Source organism: Choloepus didactylus, chromosome 4, assembly GCF_015220235.1.
Source record: "Choloepus didactylus isolate mChoDid1 chromosome 4, mChoDid1.pri, whole genome shotgun sequence".
Lineage (NCBI taxonomy): Eukaryota > Metazoa > Chordata > Mammalia > Pilosa > Megalonychidae > Choloepus > Choloepus didactylus.
The window spans coordinates 157,282,543-157,301,711 of record NC_051310.1 but is presented as its reverse complement, the minus strand read 5'-3'; the positions used below and the strand labels follow the sequence as shown (position 1 = coordinate 157,301,711).

Sequence of the window (19,169 nt, the reverse complement as noted above, 5' to 3'; positions counted from 1 at the left end):
ATCTTAGACTTTTTTTTAAATTCAGTTTTATTGAGATATAGTCACATACCATACAGTCATCCATGGTGTACAGTCAACTGTTCACAGTACCATCATATAGTTGTGCATTCATCATCCCAATTTATTTTTGAACATTTTTTCCTTATACCAGAAAGAATCAGAATAAGAATAAAAAATAAAAATAAAAAAGAACACCCAAATCATCCTCCCCATCTCACTGTATTTTTCATTTAGGTTTTGTCCCCATTTTTCTACTCATCCATCCATATACTGGATAAAGGGAGTGTGATCCACAGGGTTGTCACAATCACACTGTCACCCCTTGTAAGCTACATTGTTATACAATCATCTTCAAGAGTCAAGGCTACTGGGTTGGAGTTTGATAGTTTCAGGTATTTACTTCTATCTATTCCAATACATTAAAACTTAAAAAGTGTTATCTATATAGTGCATAAGAATGTCAACCAGAGTGACCTCTCGACTCCATTTGAAATCTCTTAGCCACTGAAGCTTTATTTCATTTCATTTCGCATCCCCCCTTTTGGTCAAGAAGATGTTCTCAATCCTACAATGCCAGGTCCAGATTCATCCTCAGGAGTCATATCCTGCATTGCCAGGGAGATTTACACCCTTGGGAGTCAGGACCCACATGGGGGGGTGGGGGATGAGATCACCTGCCAAGGTGGCTTAGTTAGAGAGAGAGAGGGCCACATCTGAGCAACAAAGAGGCACTCAGGGGGAGACTCTCAGGCACAATTATGAGCAGATTTAGCCTCTCCTTTGCAGTAACAAGCTTCATGGGGCAAGCCCCAAGACACAGGGCTCAGCATGTTAAGCCATCAGTCCCCAGTGTTTGTGAGAACATCAGCAACAATCCAAGTGAGGAAGTCCAGCACCTCAGCATCCTCCCCCAGCTCCTTAGGGGGGCCCCAAATATATATTTTTATTTTCCACCCAAATTACTTTGGGATGTGTTGCTATTTCACTCTACCTATACAGACCTACCATAGCTCACTTCCTATTCAAAGTTCCATGTAATTGTGGTGTTTGAACTAACTGACTATAGAAGTTATATTGTTTAGAAAATATAAATCCTACACCAAATAAACATTTCTTCCCTTGGTCTCACATGGAAGTTGAAGTATTAACACACAGTTTCAACCTTTACCCTTTGGCCTGATTTGCCCTAGTCTTAACCATATCTGCTTCATTCATATCTCTAATTGAAGTCTGGGCTCTTTTTCAGCTTTTTTTTTTTTTTTTTTTTTTTTTAACAGTTGCTGTATGCATTAATACTGACATTCATATCTGCCAAGCACTAGCTCTGAGTTTCAGGTGTCACACAGATACGGAGTGTTCCAGAGACCAATCAGGTTATATACCAAGGGATCAACATCTCAGAGTTTGGAGATAGCCATTACAATTCAGGAATAGATTTGACTGCTGTAAGAGCTTACAATCTAGGGACCATTACAATAATCATTTCCCTATTAGGCTGTGCTCTAGGATTCAATTTTGAGTTTACACATTGTAGTTAGTCCATATCGGTGAGGCATTATAGTGTTTGCCTTTGTTTCTGGTGTACTTCACTCAAAATGCTGTCTACAGGATCCAGTCACCTCCTTGCATTTCTCACAACTTCACTCCTTCTCATAGTTGCTCAATATTCCATTGCATGTGTACACCACAGTTCACCATTCTGTTCCTCAGTCAGTGTACCCTTAGGTCACCTCCACCCACTGCAAATCATGAATACTGCCTCCATAAGCACCATGTGCAAATGTCCATTCATGTCTCTGCTCTCAGATCTTCCAAGTATATACCCCATAATGAGGTTGCAGGACCTTATAGCCCCACATACTTAGCTTCCTGTGGAACCACCATAGTGACCTCCAGAAAGGCTACACCATTCTGTCTCCTCATCAACAATAAATAGGTACATCCCTCTCTCCATGATTTCTCCAGCACTGTTACCCCTATGTCTATTTTTTTCCTACAATTTTATAGAGATATATTCATATAACATACAATTATCCACAGTGTACAATCAGTTGTTCACAATATCATCATATAGTTAGTTGTACATTTATCACCACAGTTAGCACTTGAACATATTGATTACTATTAAAAAGTGTTTTGTGTTTTTTTGGTGAATAATACAAAAGATAATAATAATAATAAAAAGAAAAATAAAGTGTCATACAATACAATATATTAGTAAGGACAGAAAACACCACCATTACCAAGAATCCCATATCCTTCCTTTATATCCCCCTCTCATACACATTTAACTTTGGTATATTGCCTTTGTTATATTTAATGGCAAATCTTAGACTCTTTATATATGTGTGTGTGTGTGTGGATTACCACCTCCTCCCCAGTTCAGGTGATTGTCAAGTCAGGTGTAGACTGTTAAATAGCCTCCTAATTGGCCACCCTCCGATCTCTTCTCCTCTGATATATCTTCCACACAGACATAATTTCCTAAAGTACCACTCAAATCCTGCATCTCCTCTATTAACAAAACCTTCGAGTGCTACAAGATCAAATCTAAACCACCTCCTCCACTCTAGCCTGGCATTTAAGGCCCAGTATGGTCCAACCCAATTCTGTTCACCACAACCTCTTTCTCTATTCCTAACACATCTCCCACCTCCCCCTTCATGTATTTGAATCCTATCCTTCAAAGTCTGGCTTAAGTCCCACCTATTCTGAAAAGCCTTCCTAGGTACAGACTGAGAGAGGAGACTGTGGGTTTAAGGAGTGATGGGATGCAAGTGATATTTAAGGGAATGAATCCATACTCCCTTGGCAAAGCCTTCCTGGACCCCCATCTCATCCCAACTTATATTGACCAACTTCCCTACCTCTGAACTACAGCACTTACTATTTTTACCTCTCATTTGTGAGATCCTCACAAGTAGGGGCCTTGAAACACAGAATAAATATAAAGTAAGTTGGGGACAGATTATGGAAGGCCTCGAATGCCATCCTGAGAAGCTTGAACTTTACAGAAAATATTTAAGCAGGCCAGTGGCAAGATCAAGATGGTGCTTTAGGAAAATCAATCTGATGCTTTGCAGGACGGATTAAAGAGGAATAGTTTGGGCCCAGGAAACTGGTTAGGAGAATATTTCAGTAATTCAGGAGTGAGGAGATAAGAAGCCAAAGGCAGTGGGAAAAAATGTGAGAAACACTGCAGAGGAAGAATCAACAGGAATTGGCAACTGACTGGATATGGAGGAAAGGAAGGGAAATTGTCAAAGATGAGCAAGGGTTTTGAGCCTCTGTGATGGGAAGAAAAGTGTTATTATTCTTTCATTTATTTATTGGGCACACAAGTATGAAGCACAGAGTAGGGAACAGAGATGAATAGTAAAAAAAAGCTCACAAGCCAGTAAAGAGATAAATGTACACTTATAACCAGACTACATGTGAAAAGTGCCATAAGAGAGGTAGGTATAAATGCTATTGGTGGCAAAGTGAAAGAACCATTCATGGACATCAGAAGGAGTACTCACTGGATTGTTGCAGGGGTGACTGTAGAAGAATATGTGTTCAACAAACAGAGGCACTCTGCATGTCTCACACCATCCAAGTGTGAGACATAAATAAAGATCTTCTGCTTCATTATATTCTGATTATTGGGCTTGGAAATTTCAGTATTAAAAATACAACACAATGCAGTGTCTATTAATGGGGGGGGGCAGTCAGTGCTGGGCTGGGCATCAAAGAAAAGTGGAATTTTATGTATTGATGGATGTTGTCAGAATCAACAAAGGAGGCCAGACACTGACTTCGTACAACCATAAAGCAGAAGGCAACTGTCATGACCCAAGAGGGCTTTTGTACCAAAGGACTAAAGAAAGCACCGGACACGTTCTGAGACATGAGCTTTTATTATAGAGCTTACATACAGGGTGGGGAAGTCAAGCCACGTTGCCCTGATATCAGGAGCTTCTCTGGATGGATTCAGGAACTGCTCTGGATGGCGGCCAGTTCAGAGTATAATGTGAAAATAGTCCGCACTTTGGGGGGGGCTGAATAAGCTGGACATTCCAATGGGTATGAGAGCATAAGGCAGGGAGCGGGGTCATGCAATGTAGGGAAGGGTTAATTGTAATCAACAGGGAGGAGGGGAGGATTATAGAGATAACAGTATATCAGTGAGTCTCAGGGAGGAGGTAGTTTGGGATATAGATTACAGTTAGCATCTGATATTACAAGGAGAATACGTCCTAGATCAAGCAAACTGCTGTGTGCAGTTTTCAAGACACTTGGGGGCCAAGGGCTCCCACAGCAACATTTCACATCCATCCCCACTTCTTTGCTCCATTATGGTTGCAAAGGTTGAAAACTAAAGGTGGGTGGAGGGAGAGGGAGGCAATGAAATATAGCGCATTCCTGAATAAAGAGCTCGTTTTAGCAAGCTTAAGTTAAGAGAATCTCTTAGTACATCTTTATGGAGTCTCGGAACTCTCCTCTAGGCTCTGAAATGGTAAATTACTACTGACTCAATTTTTCAAGTGAATAGAATTGAAAAACTATTTTGTGGATTACCTGGGTCCTTCGCTCTTCCTTCTTTATTCTTCTGTCTCCTTTTGGGCAATGTATTACTAGAATTTCCACCACAGGGTGGGAGTAAAGAGAATACTGAATTTTATAAATTGGTTACTGTTAAAAACAAAACAAAAAACGTGGGTGGTGTGGCGATTAATGCTATCAAACAAGAGGTTTGGCACTTCCTGAAGGTTTTATTTTGTGGGCTTTTTTTTTTTAACCACAAACTACCGTGATTTAACTGATTTCACAGGAAACCGTCCTCAGGGTAGATCATTATTTTACCCAGTATAACAGATGCCCTTAAACAAAACGATAACCTCGGTCACGATAACAGGGGCTGAAGCTGTACAGACGTAAAAGGTTGCTTGGACACCAGGCTGGGCGGGGAGGGGGGCCGGGGGGCGGGCGGAAAGCCCGGCGTGGGGGTGACCGCGCAGGGGTAGGACTTAACTGCTAAAGGTTCAGAACTCATTTTCCACCAGTCACGCCCTTCTCAAAGATGGCGGCTCTCACATCCGTTGCTCAACATGGACGTTTCCAACACTTCCTATTAATTTGACGTTAACCCGACCCACTACTACTTGGATGACCAAAGTCAAGATGGCAGTCACATCCTTTTAGAATTTAAAGGTGGTGAAGCCAGTTAGTTTTCCCCCTTAGTCAAAATGGTCTCTGGCGCCAGGCTCTCGTTTTTTGGAGGCGTGGCTGCCAGAAGTCAAAATGGCTCCTCGCTGGTATTGATTTAATAGGCAATGAAGCTGTGACGGCGAGGCGTTGCCCGGCCGCTCTTTCCTAGGCGTCTTCGTACTTACTTCCGTTTGCCCTCACTAGACATGGCGCTGGCCAGCGTGTTGGAGAGGCCGCTGTCTGTGACCCAGCACGGGTTTTTCGGATTTGGGGGTCGCACGGATCTGCTGGACCTGGGTCTAGGACGTCCCAGTGATGGACTGAGTCTCGCCGCACCGAAGTGGGATGTCCCAGACGAACCGGGAATCGAAATGCTTCATGGAACCACCACCCTGGCTTTTAAGGTGCAGATCCAGCAGCCGCGCCGGGCTGAATGACCGGCACCCGTGCCTATGCCGGCCTCCCGGCCCGACTGATTTCGTTATCTAACTGCCCTGGGAGGCCTCGGTTTCCTCTTGACGGGGGAGGGAGTTGGCGGGGCAGGGGTAATGGGGGAAGGAGCCCAAAGTTGCTGAGCTTGCTTCCTAGGTCGTAGGTTGCTCTTATCTAGTGTCTCCCAACCAGGGAAGGGGAAGCCGCAGCAGCAGTTAACACTGGCAGAGGGAAAGCTGTTGAAAACATTCCTTTTGGAAACTGGGCGGCCCCTGGAGGCGAGGGTAACCTAAACGCTGTGTCATGAGGAGCAAGCGTGGGGATGGTGAAGTCAAGGGAACACTGGCCTAAGAGCCAGGCAATTTGAGTTCCTGGCCTAGCTCCCAGTAACGAGCCCTACAATCTGGGGCAAGTCTTTTGATCTCGTTGCACCTGTCTCCTCATCTAAAAAATGAAGTTAAGAATACTGGTTATGCCCATAGGGATATTATGCCCAAGCAACTGATGCTAAGCTCAATGACATTAATATGTAGGAAGGTATATGTGAAGTATAAAAGGCCAGAGAAAGATGTGCTAGGTTTGCACTGGTGCAGAAAGAACTGTCAGGGAGATGTTTTTATGGTCTGATGTGAACTGCTTTGTTCTCTCCTTTAATCTTAACAGTTTCGTCATGGAGTCGTTGTTGCAGTGGACTCTCGGGCCACAGCGGGTGCCTACATTGCCTCCCAGACAGTGAAGAAGGTGATAGAGATCAACCCCTACCTCCTGGGCACCATGGCTGGGGGTGCAGCAGATTGCATCTTCTGGGAGCGGCTGTTGGCCCGGCAATGTCGAATCTATGAGCTTCGAAATAAGGAACGCATCTCTGTAGCAGCTGCTTCCAAGCTGCTTGCTAACATGGTGTATCAGTATAAAGGCATGGGGCTGTCCATGGGCACCATGATCTGTGGCTGGGATAAGAGAGGCCCTGGTGAGTTAAGCTGCAATCACATGTTCCTTTGGCTGACACTACAGAGAGCAGGGGTTGAATGAACAGATGAATGAAAAGACTTTGTGCTAGTGCTGAGGGTGATTAGGTTTCTAGCCCTTCTCTTTGTTCAAGGAAAGAACCATAATTTAGTAAAGAGCATGGTGTTAGACCTGCTCTGTCATTGTCTAGCTGTGTAATCTTAAGCAGGTTTCTTGTTTTCTCAGACTTTCTTCCTCACATTGATTAAGTGAGGTGATAAATGTAAAGCACGTAGCTTAGGGTCTGGCACATCTGTCCTCCCACATTAAATGATAAGACCTACAAAGTTGCAGTGGAGAATTGAATTGGATAATAAATATAAAAAACTCTAGCCAGCGCTAGAGGCACACATAATTTCAAATTTTCTGATGGACACATTACAAAAGGAAAAAGAAACAGGTAAAAATCTTAATGATTCATTTAATCCAAAATATCCAAAAATTTATAATGTCCTCTGTGATACTAGCCCCACTTCAGGTGCTTAATATATGTGGCTAGTGCCTACTGAATTGGACAGTGAAACTCTAGTATATGATAGCCCACTCAAAAGATAGTCAGTTGTTCCTCTCCCTGTTTTCCTTCAAGAGTCTTTGGCATAGAAGGGGCCTTTTGGACTCAGTCTCGTTTTTTTTCCTTACTAGATATGATCACCTTAGATCCTGTTTTGTCGTCTCTGAGATGAAATTCCATAACCTGTTTTCCTTTACAATATTTAAAAACCTTGTAGGACGTTCAACCTTGTATCTAATGTCATTTCCTCTTCAGCCAATTTTGAGTTTCCCTTTAATCAAGCTGAAGTACAGCTGGTCACTTTCTGTGTAATTTTCCCTGCCATATGCCTGAAAATAATTACCCTTTCCTCCTATTTTTGCCTCATTTATATACCTATTTACCAAATGCCCAGTTATCCTGTGGATTGCCTGTAGAATACCTACCACTTTTTTACATGCTGTGCAGTGAAGATAGGAAGAGATATAAGAGGATCAATTCCAATACTTAATGGAGGATGAATGAAAAGATTAAAAATTGGATGCGAGAAAGAAGCTCAGTTGTTAACTTTGAAAACCAAGACACTTTTGTCTCTGAAAGGTGTGAAAGAACAGTTGCATACATCTTACTTGGTCCATGGAAGCATTTTGGAAATGTTGCTTAGAAAAATGCAAACCAATATACCTTTAGTTACTGGATTTGTTACAGGAGACAAAACAATGTAAGAGTGCACAGAGACTGGCTAGCAAGGCAAATCTTGTCAGCCAGAGCATAACCTAATTTGTGCCTTCTTTCAAAAAGCCTTTCTGACTAATATCCCATTCAGTATAAGTCAGCCCCTTGCCTCAGAAAGGAGACTGAAAGAGGATCACAGATATATAGACTGCTTAATCTAAGACTGAAGAAGATAAATTCCAATTTAAAAAGAACCAATAAAATACTGAAGGACTTGTGAGCAGAGGAGATTACTTCTGATGGGAAGAATTAGGGAAGATTTCATGGATAGTTGGTAGCTATCCTGGATGCGAAAGGAAAGGGGAAAGGAAGCATAATGAGCAAAAGGAGGGAGTAAAGAAGCATAAAATTTTGATGTTTAATTAGAACTAAGGATATGTGAAGGGAAATAGTGAACCAGAAAGCTGGAAAGGTAAATTTGAACTAGATGATTCAACTAGGGAAGGTAATGGCATTGGAAATGAGGAGGGGATAGAGAGAGAATTGGGGCAGACATTAGAATCATCTGAACCTGAAAATCCAGTAAGAGTGATGGAGGCAACCTGGCTTGTGTCAGAATCTCCTGAAGACCAGAAAAAAACAAGTTCATGCTGCCCCCGACCCCAGCCCAGTTGAAAGAGATTACCCCCGTGAAGCCTAGGCACTGTTTTTTCTTTTTTACACCCTAGGCACTTTTCCAAAAGCTTCCTTAGGTGATTCTGATGCACAGTGAAGGTTGAGAACCTCAGAAACAGGAAGAAGATTGGTGATGCCATTGGCCAAATTTGAGAACACAGGAGGAAGTGTGGGTTGGTGGGGCACAAGAGAGATGAATTTGTTAGGTAATGGAGAATCCCTTGGAAGTATTTGAGGATGGGATTCAGATTTAGGGATTATGAGTCTGAACTTGGTGAAAAGGATCCAGTTGCAGTAGTCTCAGCAGTTGGAATCGGTGAAAATTTTATCAGACTCCTTTTTCTGAATTTTCATGACCTTTATGGTTTGTTCAAGAGTTTGGCAAATTCTTTCTTAAAGGGCCAAATTGTAAATATTTTAGGCTTTCCGGCCATATGGTCTTTGTCGCAACTACTTTACTCTGCACAAAAGCAGCCGTTGACAATAGATAAGTGAATGGATATGCCTGTGTTCTAATAAAATTTTATTTATAAAAATAAGCAATTGTCTTGTGCTGACACCTGCTCTATAGAGTGCAAACTATACATGTAATTTTAGATATTATAGTAGCCACATTTTCAGAAGTCAAAAAAGGGAAAATTAATTTTAATAATATATTTTATTTAACAAATATTATCCACTTATTCCAAAATATTATCATTTCAGCCTGTACTAGCTTCATTTCAAATGCTCAGCCACATATGGCTACCATATTGGACAGTGCATGTCTTTACAATATGATTGAGAACTTGAGGCTTTATTCTCTTACTATTGGATATATGTACTGACCCCCAGATAAACTCTTTGAGGGCTCGGATTATGTTTTAAACATTTCCCACGGTTCCTATTTCTGTGCTTGAAACCTAAGTCATTTGGATTACACTTGCTTTTTGATTGTACAAAATTGGTTGGTGATTTTTTTGTAGAATCCTGGAGTCTTAAATTTTTTTTAAGGTAATTTTATAGAAGTCCTGTTTTCCTGTATTTCTGTTGTCTCCCCTGGGTTTCAAGACAGATGGAGAACTACCGCCTCAGAAGATGAATTAGATGGCAAAAGAGAATGGTCATTTCTTGCTAACCTGATTTCTCTTTCCAGGCCTCTACTATGTGGACAGTGAAGGGAACCGGATTTCGGGGGTCACCTTCTCTGTAGGTTCTGGCTCTGTGTATGCCTATGGTGTCATGGATCGGGGCTACTCCTATGACCTGGAAGTGGAAGAGGCCTATGATCTGGCCCGTCGAGCCATCTACCAAGCCACCTACAGAGATGCCTACTCAGGAGGTGTGGTCAACCTCTACCACGTCCGGGAGGATGGCTGGATCCGAGTCTCCAGTGACAATGTAGCTGATCTACATGACAAGTATAATCGGTCTTCCCACTGAAAGAGGGTGGATGTGGGGCTGCTTGCATTTCTTGGGGTGATTGTCATTGGTAATATGGGTACAACACTCCATCTTCTAGTGGAGGAGTCCCTGATAGTGTTCTTTTTCTAGCTCTTGTACATTGTCCTCTATGTTTATCCTATGTTAATAAGCTGCTGCAGAGGTAACTATTTGTTTTACTTTCTTTGCTGTTGACATTACAGTACTCAGCCTCAGCCTGTGTAGCGTCTTTTGTCCATGCTGTCCCTCCTCCAAGCACTTTACAGTCAAATAAGCCAAGACATTGGGAGAGAAGTGACTATAATTATAGGAAACAGTGCTGTGAAGACATTGTCTAGTGAATACATGGGTCCCCGCTCATGAGGTTAATAACAAAGGAGAAGGAGAGAGGGGCAGGGAGGAGGGAGAGACTTCTTGACTTGGTTTGCAAAAAGATAAAAAGTTGATGAGGTGGGAAGATGCTCACAGTTAGATCAGACAGGACTGCAGAGGAAAAAGCTCTCACCCCTGGGGGGAGGCAAGGCTGATGCTACACACAGCTGGAAGGTGAAGAGGGTAAATCTTGAATCTGAAACCAATTGGGAAGGAAAGGCATGGGCCCTGGAAAGAGAGAGGACAAAGAGGTGAGTGTGAAAGCTGTAGTAACCCAGCCTGGTGATCCTTGTCCTTTCGATACTTCAGTCTGTCTATGTGTGGGACAGAGGGAGGTGATGGTGGGCTCTTGGCCTCCTGGGCAGAAATCAGCACAGAGTTGTCACTGGAACGTATGGTTGGGGAAGAGATCTGCTGAGAACACAAGAGATTTCTGATTTATCACACCCAGCACTGAAGGGTTTCTTTCCCAAGCTATGGTGGCAGCAGATGGCAAGGCCTTCTGCTAAAGAAAAGATACAGGGGAGATTGAGGAGGTTGAGGGGAGAAACCTTTTAAAAATGGGAGAAAAGAGCATATACAGCACCACCTTATATTTAGTTAGCAAAAAGGAAGAAAGTAGTGGATGAGGGTGTCAACCCAGTGTTATGTTTTGAGACTGAGGGCTGGGGAGGGGTCATACATAGAAATAGAGGGGGTAAAGCCTCTTCTTCCCTGTTCCACTGCTACCTTCCCTTCCCCCTAGGCCTTGTGCAATTCCTGTATTGATTGATGAGCGCTGTCAGCCAGGAAGTGATCGAGGTTTGTTAATTGCATTTGTCAAATGCAGGGAAATTGGGAATTAGTGAGATTGGAAAACGGAGTTTGGAAAACAAATGACCCTCGAGCCCAAGGAGATTTATCTTGCTGAAAAGTGCCTCAGGAACCCCCAGGAGAGAGTCAGGGAGTTGCTAGTGTGGACTCAGTTTCACCAGGCAGGAGCCAGGCCGCATCTCCCTTTGCAGATCTTTAGCAAATAGTTAGGTGAGTGAGAGGCACAGGTACAGGCTATGTTCCCCTCATGTAGGACACTTACTTACAGAGAACTCTTAGGAGAAAACCCAACTGAAAGAAATCAAATCAGAATTTGAAGTGGAGTTGAGGGAACCAGAGCTGCAGACACTGAGCTTCCCCCTCCCCACAACCACTCCCCACAACACTGCCCCATGGCCTCCCCACCAATGCTCACATGCTCCCTGGCCCTGCCTTAGAGCCCCATGGAATCCAACTTGAAATCCACTGCCCTGGGAAATCCTTGTGGGTAGACAGAGTTCAAATTGAATTCCTTTACATTACCCCAGAGAGCACAAGACCCCCTACTCTCTTAACCCATGGAGAGAGAGATGATCTTGAAATTCTACCCTTTTCCCTGTTTCTGTCTCACAGCCTTTCTTGGCAGTGGTCTAAATGTTTAATGTAAACACATTCTACATGGGTGGGGTCCTTATATTCAGGCTAGAAAATGCATAACCTACAGTCCTGGGTTCTGTTCTGGCATATCCCTATTTCTGTGCCTTCCTGGGTCTTGGATAAAAGAAAGACTGTTGATGGAAGAGATCAATTTGTGGGAGGTTTTCTGGAAAGAATTAGAGCACAGGTAGGAGAAAACTGCAAGTCTCTAGGCCCTGTCAGTGGTGGCCACCATGTACATTTGTGATTTCTTGCTACTGGGTACTGGTGGGGAGTTGGCTTTGCAGTGATGTTAAATGTCTCCACTTGTGTGGGAATGATGGATGCCACATAGCATTGGAGAGATGCTGTTGAGTGGAGTGTACCAGTTCAGGGACTCCCATCAGATTCATTTCCCAGTGCAGTCTTCTTGACAAAAGATGATGGAAAAGAAATTGCCTTAAATAGCTGGAAGATTAATTTCTTTTGGCAGTTCCTAGGCATCCAAGGGACAGAGCTCTTTAAGTGATGCCTGACAATTTTCCCTCCCTCCACAGATAGGTCAGTAACACCAAAATCTGGCTCTTAATCTGATCAAGTGGGGAGCAAACACTCCTAGAGGTCCTGTGCCTTCTCTTGGTAGCAGGGAATGTTGTGGGGTTGAAGGCAGATATGCCTTAAAGCATCTCCATAGCAGGCAAGGAGGGCTGTAGGGAGTAGCATTGGCCTGCGGGGCTACTAGAATGTTCGTGAAGGAAGGTGAAAAGGTAGCTGAGACATGAGAGGGGAGGGAGGAAGGGCACAGCTAAAACAAATCAGGGACTGAAGCATAATAGTTACTGATTGTTTCCTCTTTAGGCAAAACCGGAAGGTCAATGTTTCGTGGTATCCTCCTCAGCTAGCAAATGAGAAAACTGTCAAAGCCATTTGGGGAGTGGAAGGTCACATCTTTTGAGGGAAAATGAAACAACTGATTTATTCTGGTCCACGGATTCTGTGGGTCTGTGAGGGGAAAGAAGCAAGAGGTGGGATGAAAAGGGAGTAAAACGAGAAAAGGTGGAGGGAAATTCTGAGGGGAGTATTTCCCTTGTGTCAGGAGCAGGGAGGATGATTGGGTCCATGGAGAATCTACATGACCGTATCTAATTCTGGATGAGTACCTTTGGGTATGTTATTTTCTGTTATTTTTGTTTATTTTGTTAGAAGAAGAGCTCCTCTTGCCAGGGCTATAAAAAGATTAAGCACTTTGCAACTGACCAGCAGCAGTGACCTCCAGACATGACTGAGTACTTTATGGCTTTAAAAAATACGTTTATTGCAACCAAGCATCTCTGCTGTTTTTTGTGTGTTTGTTTAAATTCTGGTTTCCCTTCAGGAAGCCAGAAACATATTGGGAAAGCTTAATTATGGCGGGTAAGAGGAGAGAGCTAGCACAGCACTCAGAACTGCCCTGATCAGCAGCTGCTGCCATGGCCTGCCTGACCCAGGCGCCTCCTCCCTTTTCCCCCAGTCAGCCCACTGGACTCCCCACATCCCTACCGTGCTCCCCAGGCCTGGCCTCAGAGCCAAGTTCTTATTTCAGGGGCTGTCCCCCACTGAAGCATTTTCAATAAACACCATTTTGAAAATGTCCCATTTGCAGTTGTTAGTGGGTCAGGCAGAAGAAATTCTACCCATGTCAGCTTCTTGGTTTATTTAACCAAACTCATTTCTCCCTGAAGCTTTTGCCTCTGGCTTAGACACCAAACCTAATTTGGTCCTTAACCCTTTCTAATCCAGATTAAGCTGTCATCAACCAGAAAGGCTGACATAGTTTATTTGAAAGGAAATAAGATACCATGGGTTCGGTCTCTTCTGATGCCTCTCCCACTCACTCCCCTTTCCCCCATCTTCTTGGCCTGCCCTTCCTTTCTATTCTCCTCACATTGCCTGGTTTTTTCATGTTTTCACTCTGCTCTCACTTTATAAAAATTATCTTTCCTCAACAGAATTTAAATAAAAACCAATCAATAAATCAGTTGCTGCTTATGGGCTTTAACATATCAAGCAAAGGTTATTGCTAGCTGCAGGGTACCCAAAAAGCTGATATTACAGTGGGAAACACAGATGGAGTGGGTAAAAGTGATCCAGAGAGAACAAGAGACCAATGAGAGACAGAACGGGAGACAAAAACAAAAAAGTGATTGCAGGACAGCAAGAGAGCAGAGTGGAGAGGGAGACATGGACGTGGCAGAGAAAGATGGATGGAGACATTGATGGGCCAAGCTGGACTGGGAAAGAGGGTGAGACAGGTTGTGGGATTGGAGACTGAGGATCATGATAGAGTGGGCCGAGAAACAGGGAGGGAGGAAGTGGCTGGAAGCTAATGCACAATGAAACATGTCCCCCTGGAGACAGATAATTTCTCCAGCCACACTTAATGAACACGTGCCTCTGTGTGCATTGCCCCTGTACTGTCACAGTCACTTACATTCCACAAGAATCTCTCCAGGTCTACACCGTTTGTGCACAATTGGAAAGAAGGTTTGCACTCCCTCATAACCACCTTTTCAACTCAGCCAGGCTTAAGAAAGAAAAGTAGAAGATTCATAACAGGTAAATTGTAAATTAGGCAGGATTACAGATTCAGTACTTTTTAAAATCTTATTTTTAGGTTCATTAAGAAGGCTTCTCTCCCCTCAACTAACCCCTGGCCACACATATCACGCATACATAATTCATCCCTTGCTTTGACTTTTTTTTTAAATCTATGCTCACAAATTAGAGCCAAGGCTGTTCAAGTCATGTGAGCAGAGCCCTGCACTCTCAAGGAAGACTGAGGGATAGCAAGTGCTTGAAGCAAAAGGGAAATAAGTAAGAAGGTGTGTAGACAAAAAGGAACTAAAGTCAAAGGGATATTTTTGCAACAACTGCAGCTCTTTTCCCAACCAAGGCTCAATACCATCACTGTCCCAGGGACATCCATGCATTTCTAAGCACCCCCAGGTATACAGAGTTTTACATAATACATATCGGTCCCCTCTTCTCGCAGCTTCACTCTCAATTGGTGGTGTGCAGTGTCGTCTGATTAGAGGGACTCCTCTGAGCACAAAGGTTATGGGGGGAGGGCTCATAATCACCCTGTGTCCCTGGAGTCTTAGGGCTGCATGCAAAGCTTATTTTTTAGGAAAAGAAAGCAGTGAAGCATTTTAAACCAGCACAACAGATTAAGCACAGTCCCATGTTTCCAAGTGCCTCTTAAAGAGGGAAAGGTATTCATCATGGTGGGTCAATCTTGAGTCAACAGCCCCAAATGTGTTCCTCAGCTAGGGTCAGCAGTGTTCTTAAATCTCATTTAAACAGCCTTAGGCACATGCTGCATCAAAGAGAATTTGTGTAGTGATCTCTGTTTGTATCCTGATGTGACTGCCTTCCTTTTCAGTTAAACACTCACTATACTGTACTTTTTGTTTATTCCTCACAGTGTCAAACATTGTAATGGCTACTCAGTAGAGATATAAAATAAATGCTTTTTTAATGAATAGACTAATGAATGATTTCACTCTGGTGCCATGATGCCAGTGATTCTTACCTTTCTCAGCATTATGACCTCCTGTTATTGATTAATCTCAAGACGCTGTTTTCTGCTCTTAAACCTACTTATAAAACATAATAATTTTTTTTTAATTAAGGCAAATTAAAATTGCTCATTTTAAGAAAAAAATTTTAATGTTATACTGCCCCTGGTTAGAAATGAAGACAAGTAGGTGTCATATGAAATAGCTTTGAGAAACAGTCCTGCCCATTCCCACCTTGCACAAGTTTCTGCAACCCTGCTATCTTTCTGTTCAAATGGCAGAATTAGTCTCACACAAAACATGGTCAGCCCCTGAAGAACTGAGCTCCAGGTGTAGCCCTGTAGGTTATTTCCCCATGCACATTTCATTTTGCTTTCTTTTAGACCCATGGACAGAGGCTTAGCCACTACCCAAGACAGGTCCCTGGATTTCTGGGTGCTGGAGCGCATTTCTCTTTACAAGGGAAGGATTAATTTCTGATGGTGAGAGAGACAAAGCTGTATCATCAAGTCCGGTACCTAAAATCATAGATGAACCATTTTTCTTTCTGTGTTTTCATTTCCTTTGCAATCTAGAATTATCATCACTTGTTTTTCTCTCACCTGTTCTAAAAAAATGCTTTGGAATCCTAGGTGATGTTCATTAACTAGTCACTTCAGAATTTTCTGATACATTAAAATGAAGTCCTAAAATAAATCAGAAAATCCTAGAGTCCATGAGACCATCTCCTTTCCTCTTGAAAGGGCTGTATCTGAATATCTAAAGCAAATAGGTTATCTCTTTTTAATTTTTAAAAACTTGAACATTTTCAAAACTTCAGAAAAGTTTAAAGAGTAGTACTACAGATACCCATGAACCCTCCATATATATTGACTTATTGTTATCATTTTGCCACATTTGCTTTACCTCTATAGGTATAATATCCTCATATTTATTAATATTTATTTTGCCAACCATTTGAAAGTAAGTTGCAGATATCATGACACTTTACCCCTAATTGTGTCTCCTAAAAACTAAGATATTTTCTTATAATACCATTTCCCATTTTAACTGCTTTCAAGTATACAATTCAGTGGTGTTAATGACATTTACAATATTGTGCTACCCTTATCATTATCCATTACCAAAACTTTTCCATTATCCCAAACTGTACCCATTAAACATTAACTCCCCATTCCCTACCCCAACCCCTGGTACTCTGTAATCTTCTTTCTGTCTCTATGAATTTGCATATTCTAGGTATTTCATATAAGTGAGATCACACAATATTTGTCCCTCAGTGTCTTGCTTATTTCAGTTAATGTGAAGTCTTAAAGGTTCATCAATGTTGTAGCATGTATCAGAACTTCATTCCTTTTTACAGCTGAATAATTTTCCATGGTATATATATGCCACATTTGGTTTATCCATTCACCTGTTCATGGACACCTAGATTACTTCCACCTTTTGGCAGTTGTATATAATGCCACCACGAACCTTGGTGTGCAAATATCTGTTCGAGTCCCTGCTTTCAGTTCTTTGGGGTATATAATTCGAAGTGGGATTGCCAGGTCATATGACAATTTTATACATAACTTTTATGTGGATTTGGCACCCTTGTCAAAAATCAATTGACCGTGCAACTCAACAATAAAAATTCAAACAACCCAATTTTAAAATGGGCAAAATACATGAATAGACATTTTTCCAAAGAGGAAATACAAATGGCTAAAAAGCATATGAAAAGATGCTCACCTTCACTAGTTACTAGGAAAATACAAATCAAAACCACAATGACATATCATTTCACACCTACTAGAATGGCCACAATTAAACAAACAGGAAACTACAAGTGCTGTAGAGGATGTGGAGAAATAGAAACATTCATTCACTGATGGTGGGAATGTCAAATGGCACAGCCACTGTGGAAGATGGTTTCGCAGTTCCTCAGGAAGCTACGTATAGCAATGCCATATGATCTGGCAATCCTGCTGCTAGGTATATACCCAGAAGAACTGAAAGCAGGGATGCCAACAGACATTTGCATGTTGATGTTCACAGCAGTATTATTCACAATTGCCAAAAGATGGAAACAACCCAAGTGTCAATCAGCTGATGAATGGATAAACAAAATGCAGTATATATATCTGTGATGGAATATCATTCAGCAGTAAGAAGGAATGAAGTCCTGAAGCATGCAACAACATGGATGAACCTTGAGGTCATTATATTGAATGAACTAAGTCAGACACAGAAGGACAAATATTGTATGATCTCACTAATATGAGCTAATTTTAATATGTAAACTCATAGAGGTAGAATTTAGAATATAGGATACTAAGAGATAGAATGAGGCTAGAGAATGGGGGCTGATGTTTAATGTGTGCAGAATTTTTAATTAGGTTGACTTTAAATGTTTGGAAAGGAATAGAGGTGGTAGTAGCACATTATGGTGAGTGAAATTAATAGCACTGAATTATGTGCGTGATTGTGTTTGAAAGAAGTCTGGAGTCAAAATGTCACTAAAAGGAAAGCCAGAGGTTAAAACATGGGACCATATAACACAGTGAACCCTGTGGTGGATAATGACTATGATTAACAGTACAAATAAAAGTTCTTTCATGAACTAGAACAAATGTATGTAGCTATTACAACAGTTAATAATAATAGAGTGGCATATGGGAAAAAATGCACCTATTGCAAACTATGAACTATAGCTAACAGTAATATTTTAATATTCTTTCATCAACAGTAACAAATATACCACACCAATGCCCCAGCATTGTCGATAATGGGGGGAGCGGGGGAGATAAGTGGTATGGGATGTTTTGGGGTTTTGTTTGTTTTTGTTTTTTGGGTAATAAAAATGTTCTAAAATTGATTGTAGTGATGAATGCACAACTATGTGATGATACAGTGAGCCAGTGATTGTATACTTAGGATGGATTGTATGATGTGTGACTATATCTCAATAAAACGGCATTAAAAATGTGCTATCTCTGCTCACTTCAGCAGCACATATTCTAAAATTGGAATGATAAACAGAAGATCAGCATGGCCCCTGTGCAAGGATGACGCAAATTCGTGAAGTGTTCCATATTTTTTAGTGGTTAGATATACCGAGCCCTCTTTCTTTGGGGCTTTCCCTTACGGAGTTCGTTACTGCAAAGGAGAGGCTAAACCTGCTTACAATTGTGCCTAAGAGTCTCTCTCTCTACAGCTAACCCAACTCGGCAGGTGAAGTCACTGCCCTCCCCCTATGTGGGACCTGACTCCCAGGGGTGTAAATCTCCCTGGCAATGCAGGATACGACTCCCAAGGATGAATCTGAACCCGGCATCGTCGGATTGAGGACATCTTCTAGACCAAAAGGGGGATGCAAAATGAAATGAAATAAAGTTTCGCTGGCTGAGAGATTTCAAATGGAGTCAAGAGGTCACTCTGGTTGACATTCTTAACACACTATGTACACAACACTTTTTAGGTTTTAATGTATTTGAATAGCTAGAAGTAAATACCTGAAACTATCAAACTCCAACCCAGTAGCCTTGACTCTTGAAGACGATTGTATAACAATGTAGCTTTCAAGGGGTGACAGTGTGATTGTGAAAACCTTGTGGATCATGCTCCCTTTATCCAGTGTATGGATGGATGAGTAGAAAAAGGAGGACAAAAACTAAATGAAAAATAGGGTGGGATGGGGGGGATGATTTGGATATTCTTTTTTACTTTTATATATGATGTTCTATGAAAGTTGACTGTATACCATGGATGATTGTATGGTATGTGAATATATCTCAATAAAACTAGATTTAATTTTTAAAAAATTGGGAACTGTGAGTCCTCCAGCTTTGTTCTTCTTTTTCAAGATGTTTTTTTGTTGTTTGTTTGTTTGTTTGTTTGTTTGTTGGTTATTTAGGGCCCCTTAACTTTCCATATGA

The 19,169-nt window shown here is 41.9% G+C and overlaps 1 protein-coding gene and 1 non-coding gene across 2 annotated transcripts; both read left to right on the top strand.

The window, feature by feature from the left end:
- Positions 1 to 5,380: 5,380 nt before the first annotated feature.
- On the top strand, positions 5,381 to 10,107 carry PSMB5 (proteasome 20S subunit beta 5). Its single transcript, XM_037834541.1, has 3 exons — positions 5,381 to 5,594; positions 6,286 to 6,592; positions 9,606 to 10,107. Exons 1-3 carry the CDS (start codon positions 5,397 to 5,399, stop codon positions 9,890 to 9,892), a joined length of 792 nt encoding a protein of 263 aa, XP_037690469.1. The 5' UTR covers positions 5,381 to 5,396; the 3' UTR covers positions 9,893 to 10,107.
- An 8,120-nt stretch (positions 10,108 to 18,227) lies between these two features.
- On the top strand, positions 18,228 to 18,332 carry LOC119533543. Its single transcript, XR_005216670.1, has one exon. It is a non-coding gene; the product is annotated as a U6 spliceosomal RNA (small nuclear RNA).
- Positions 18,333 to 19,169: the final 837 nt, after the last annotated feature.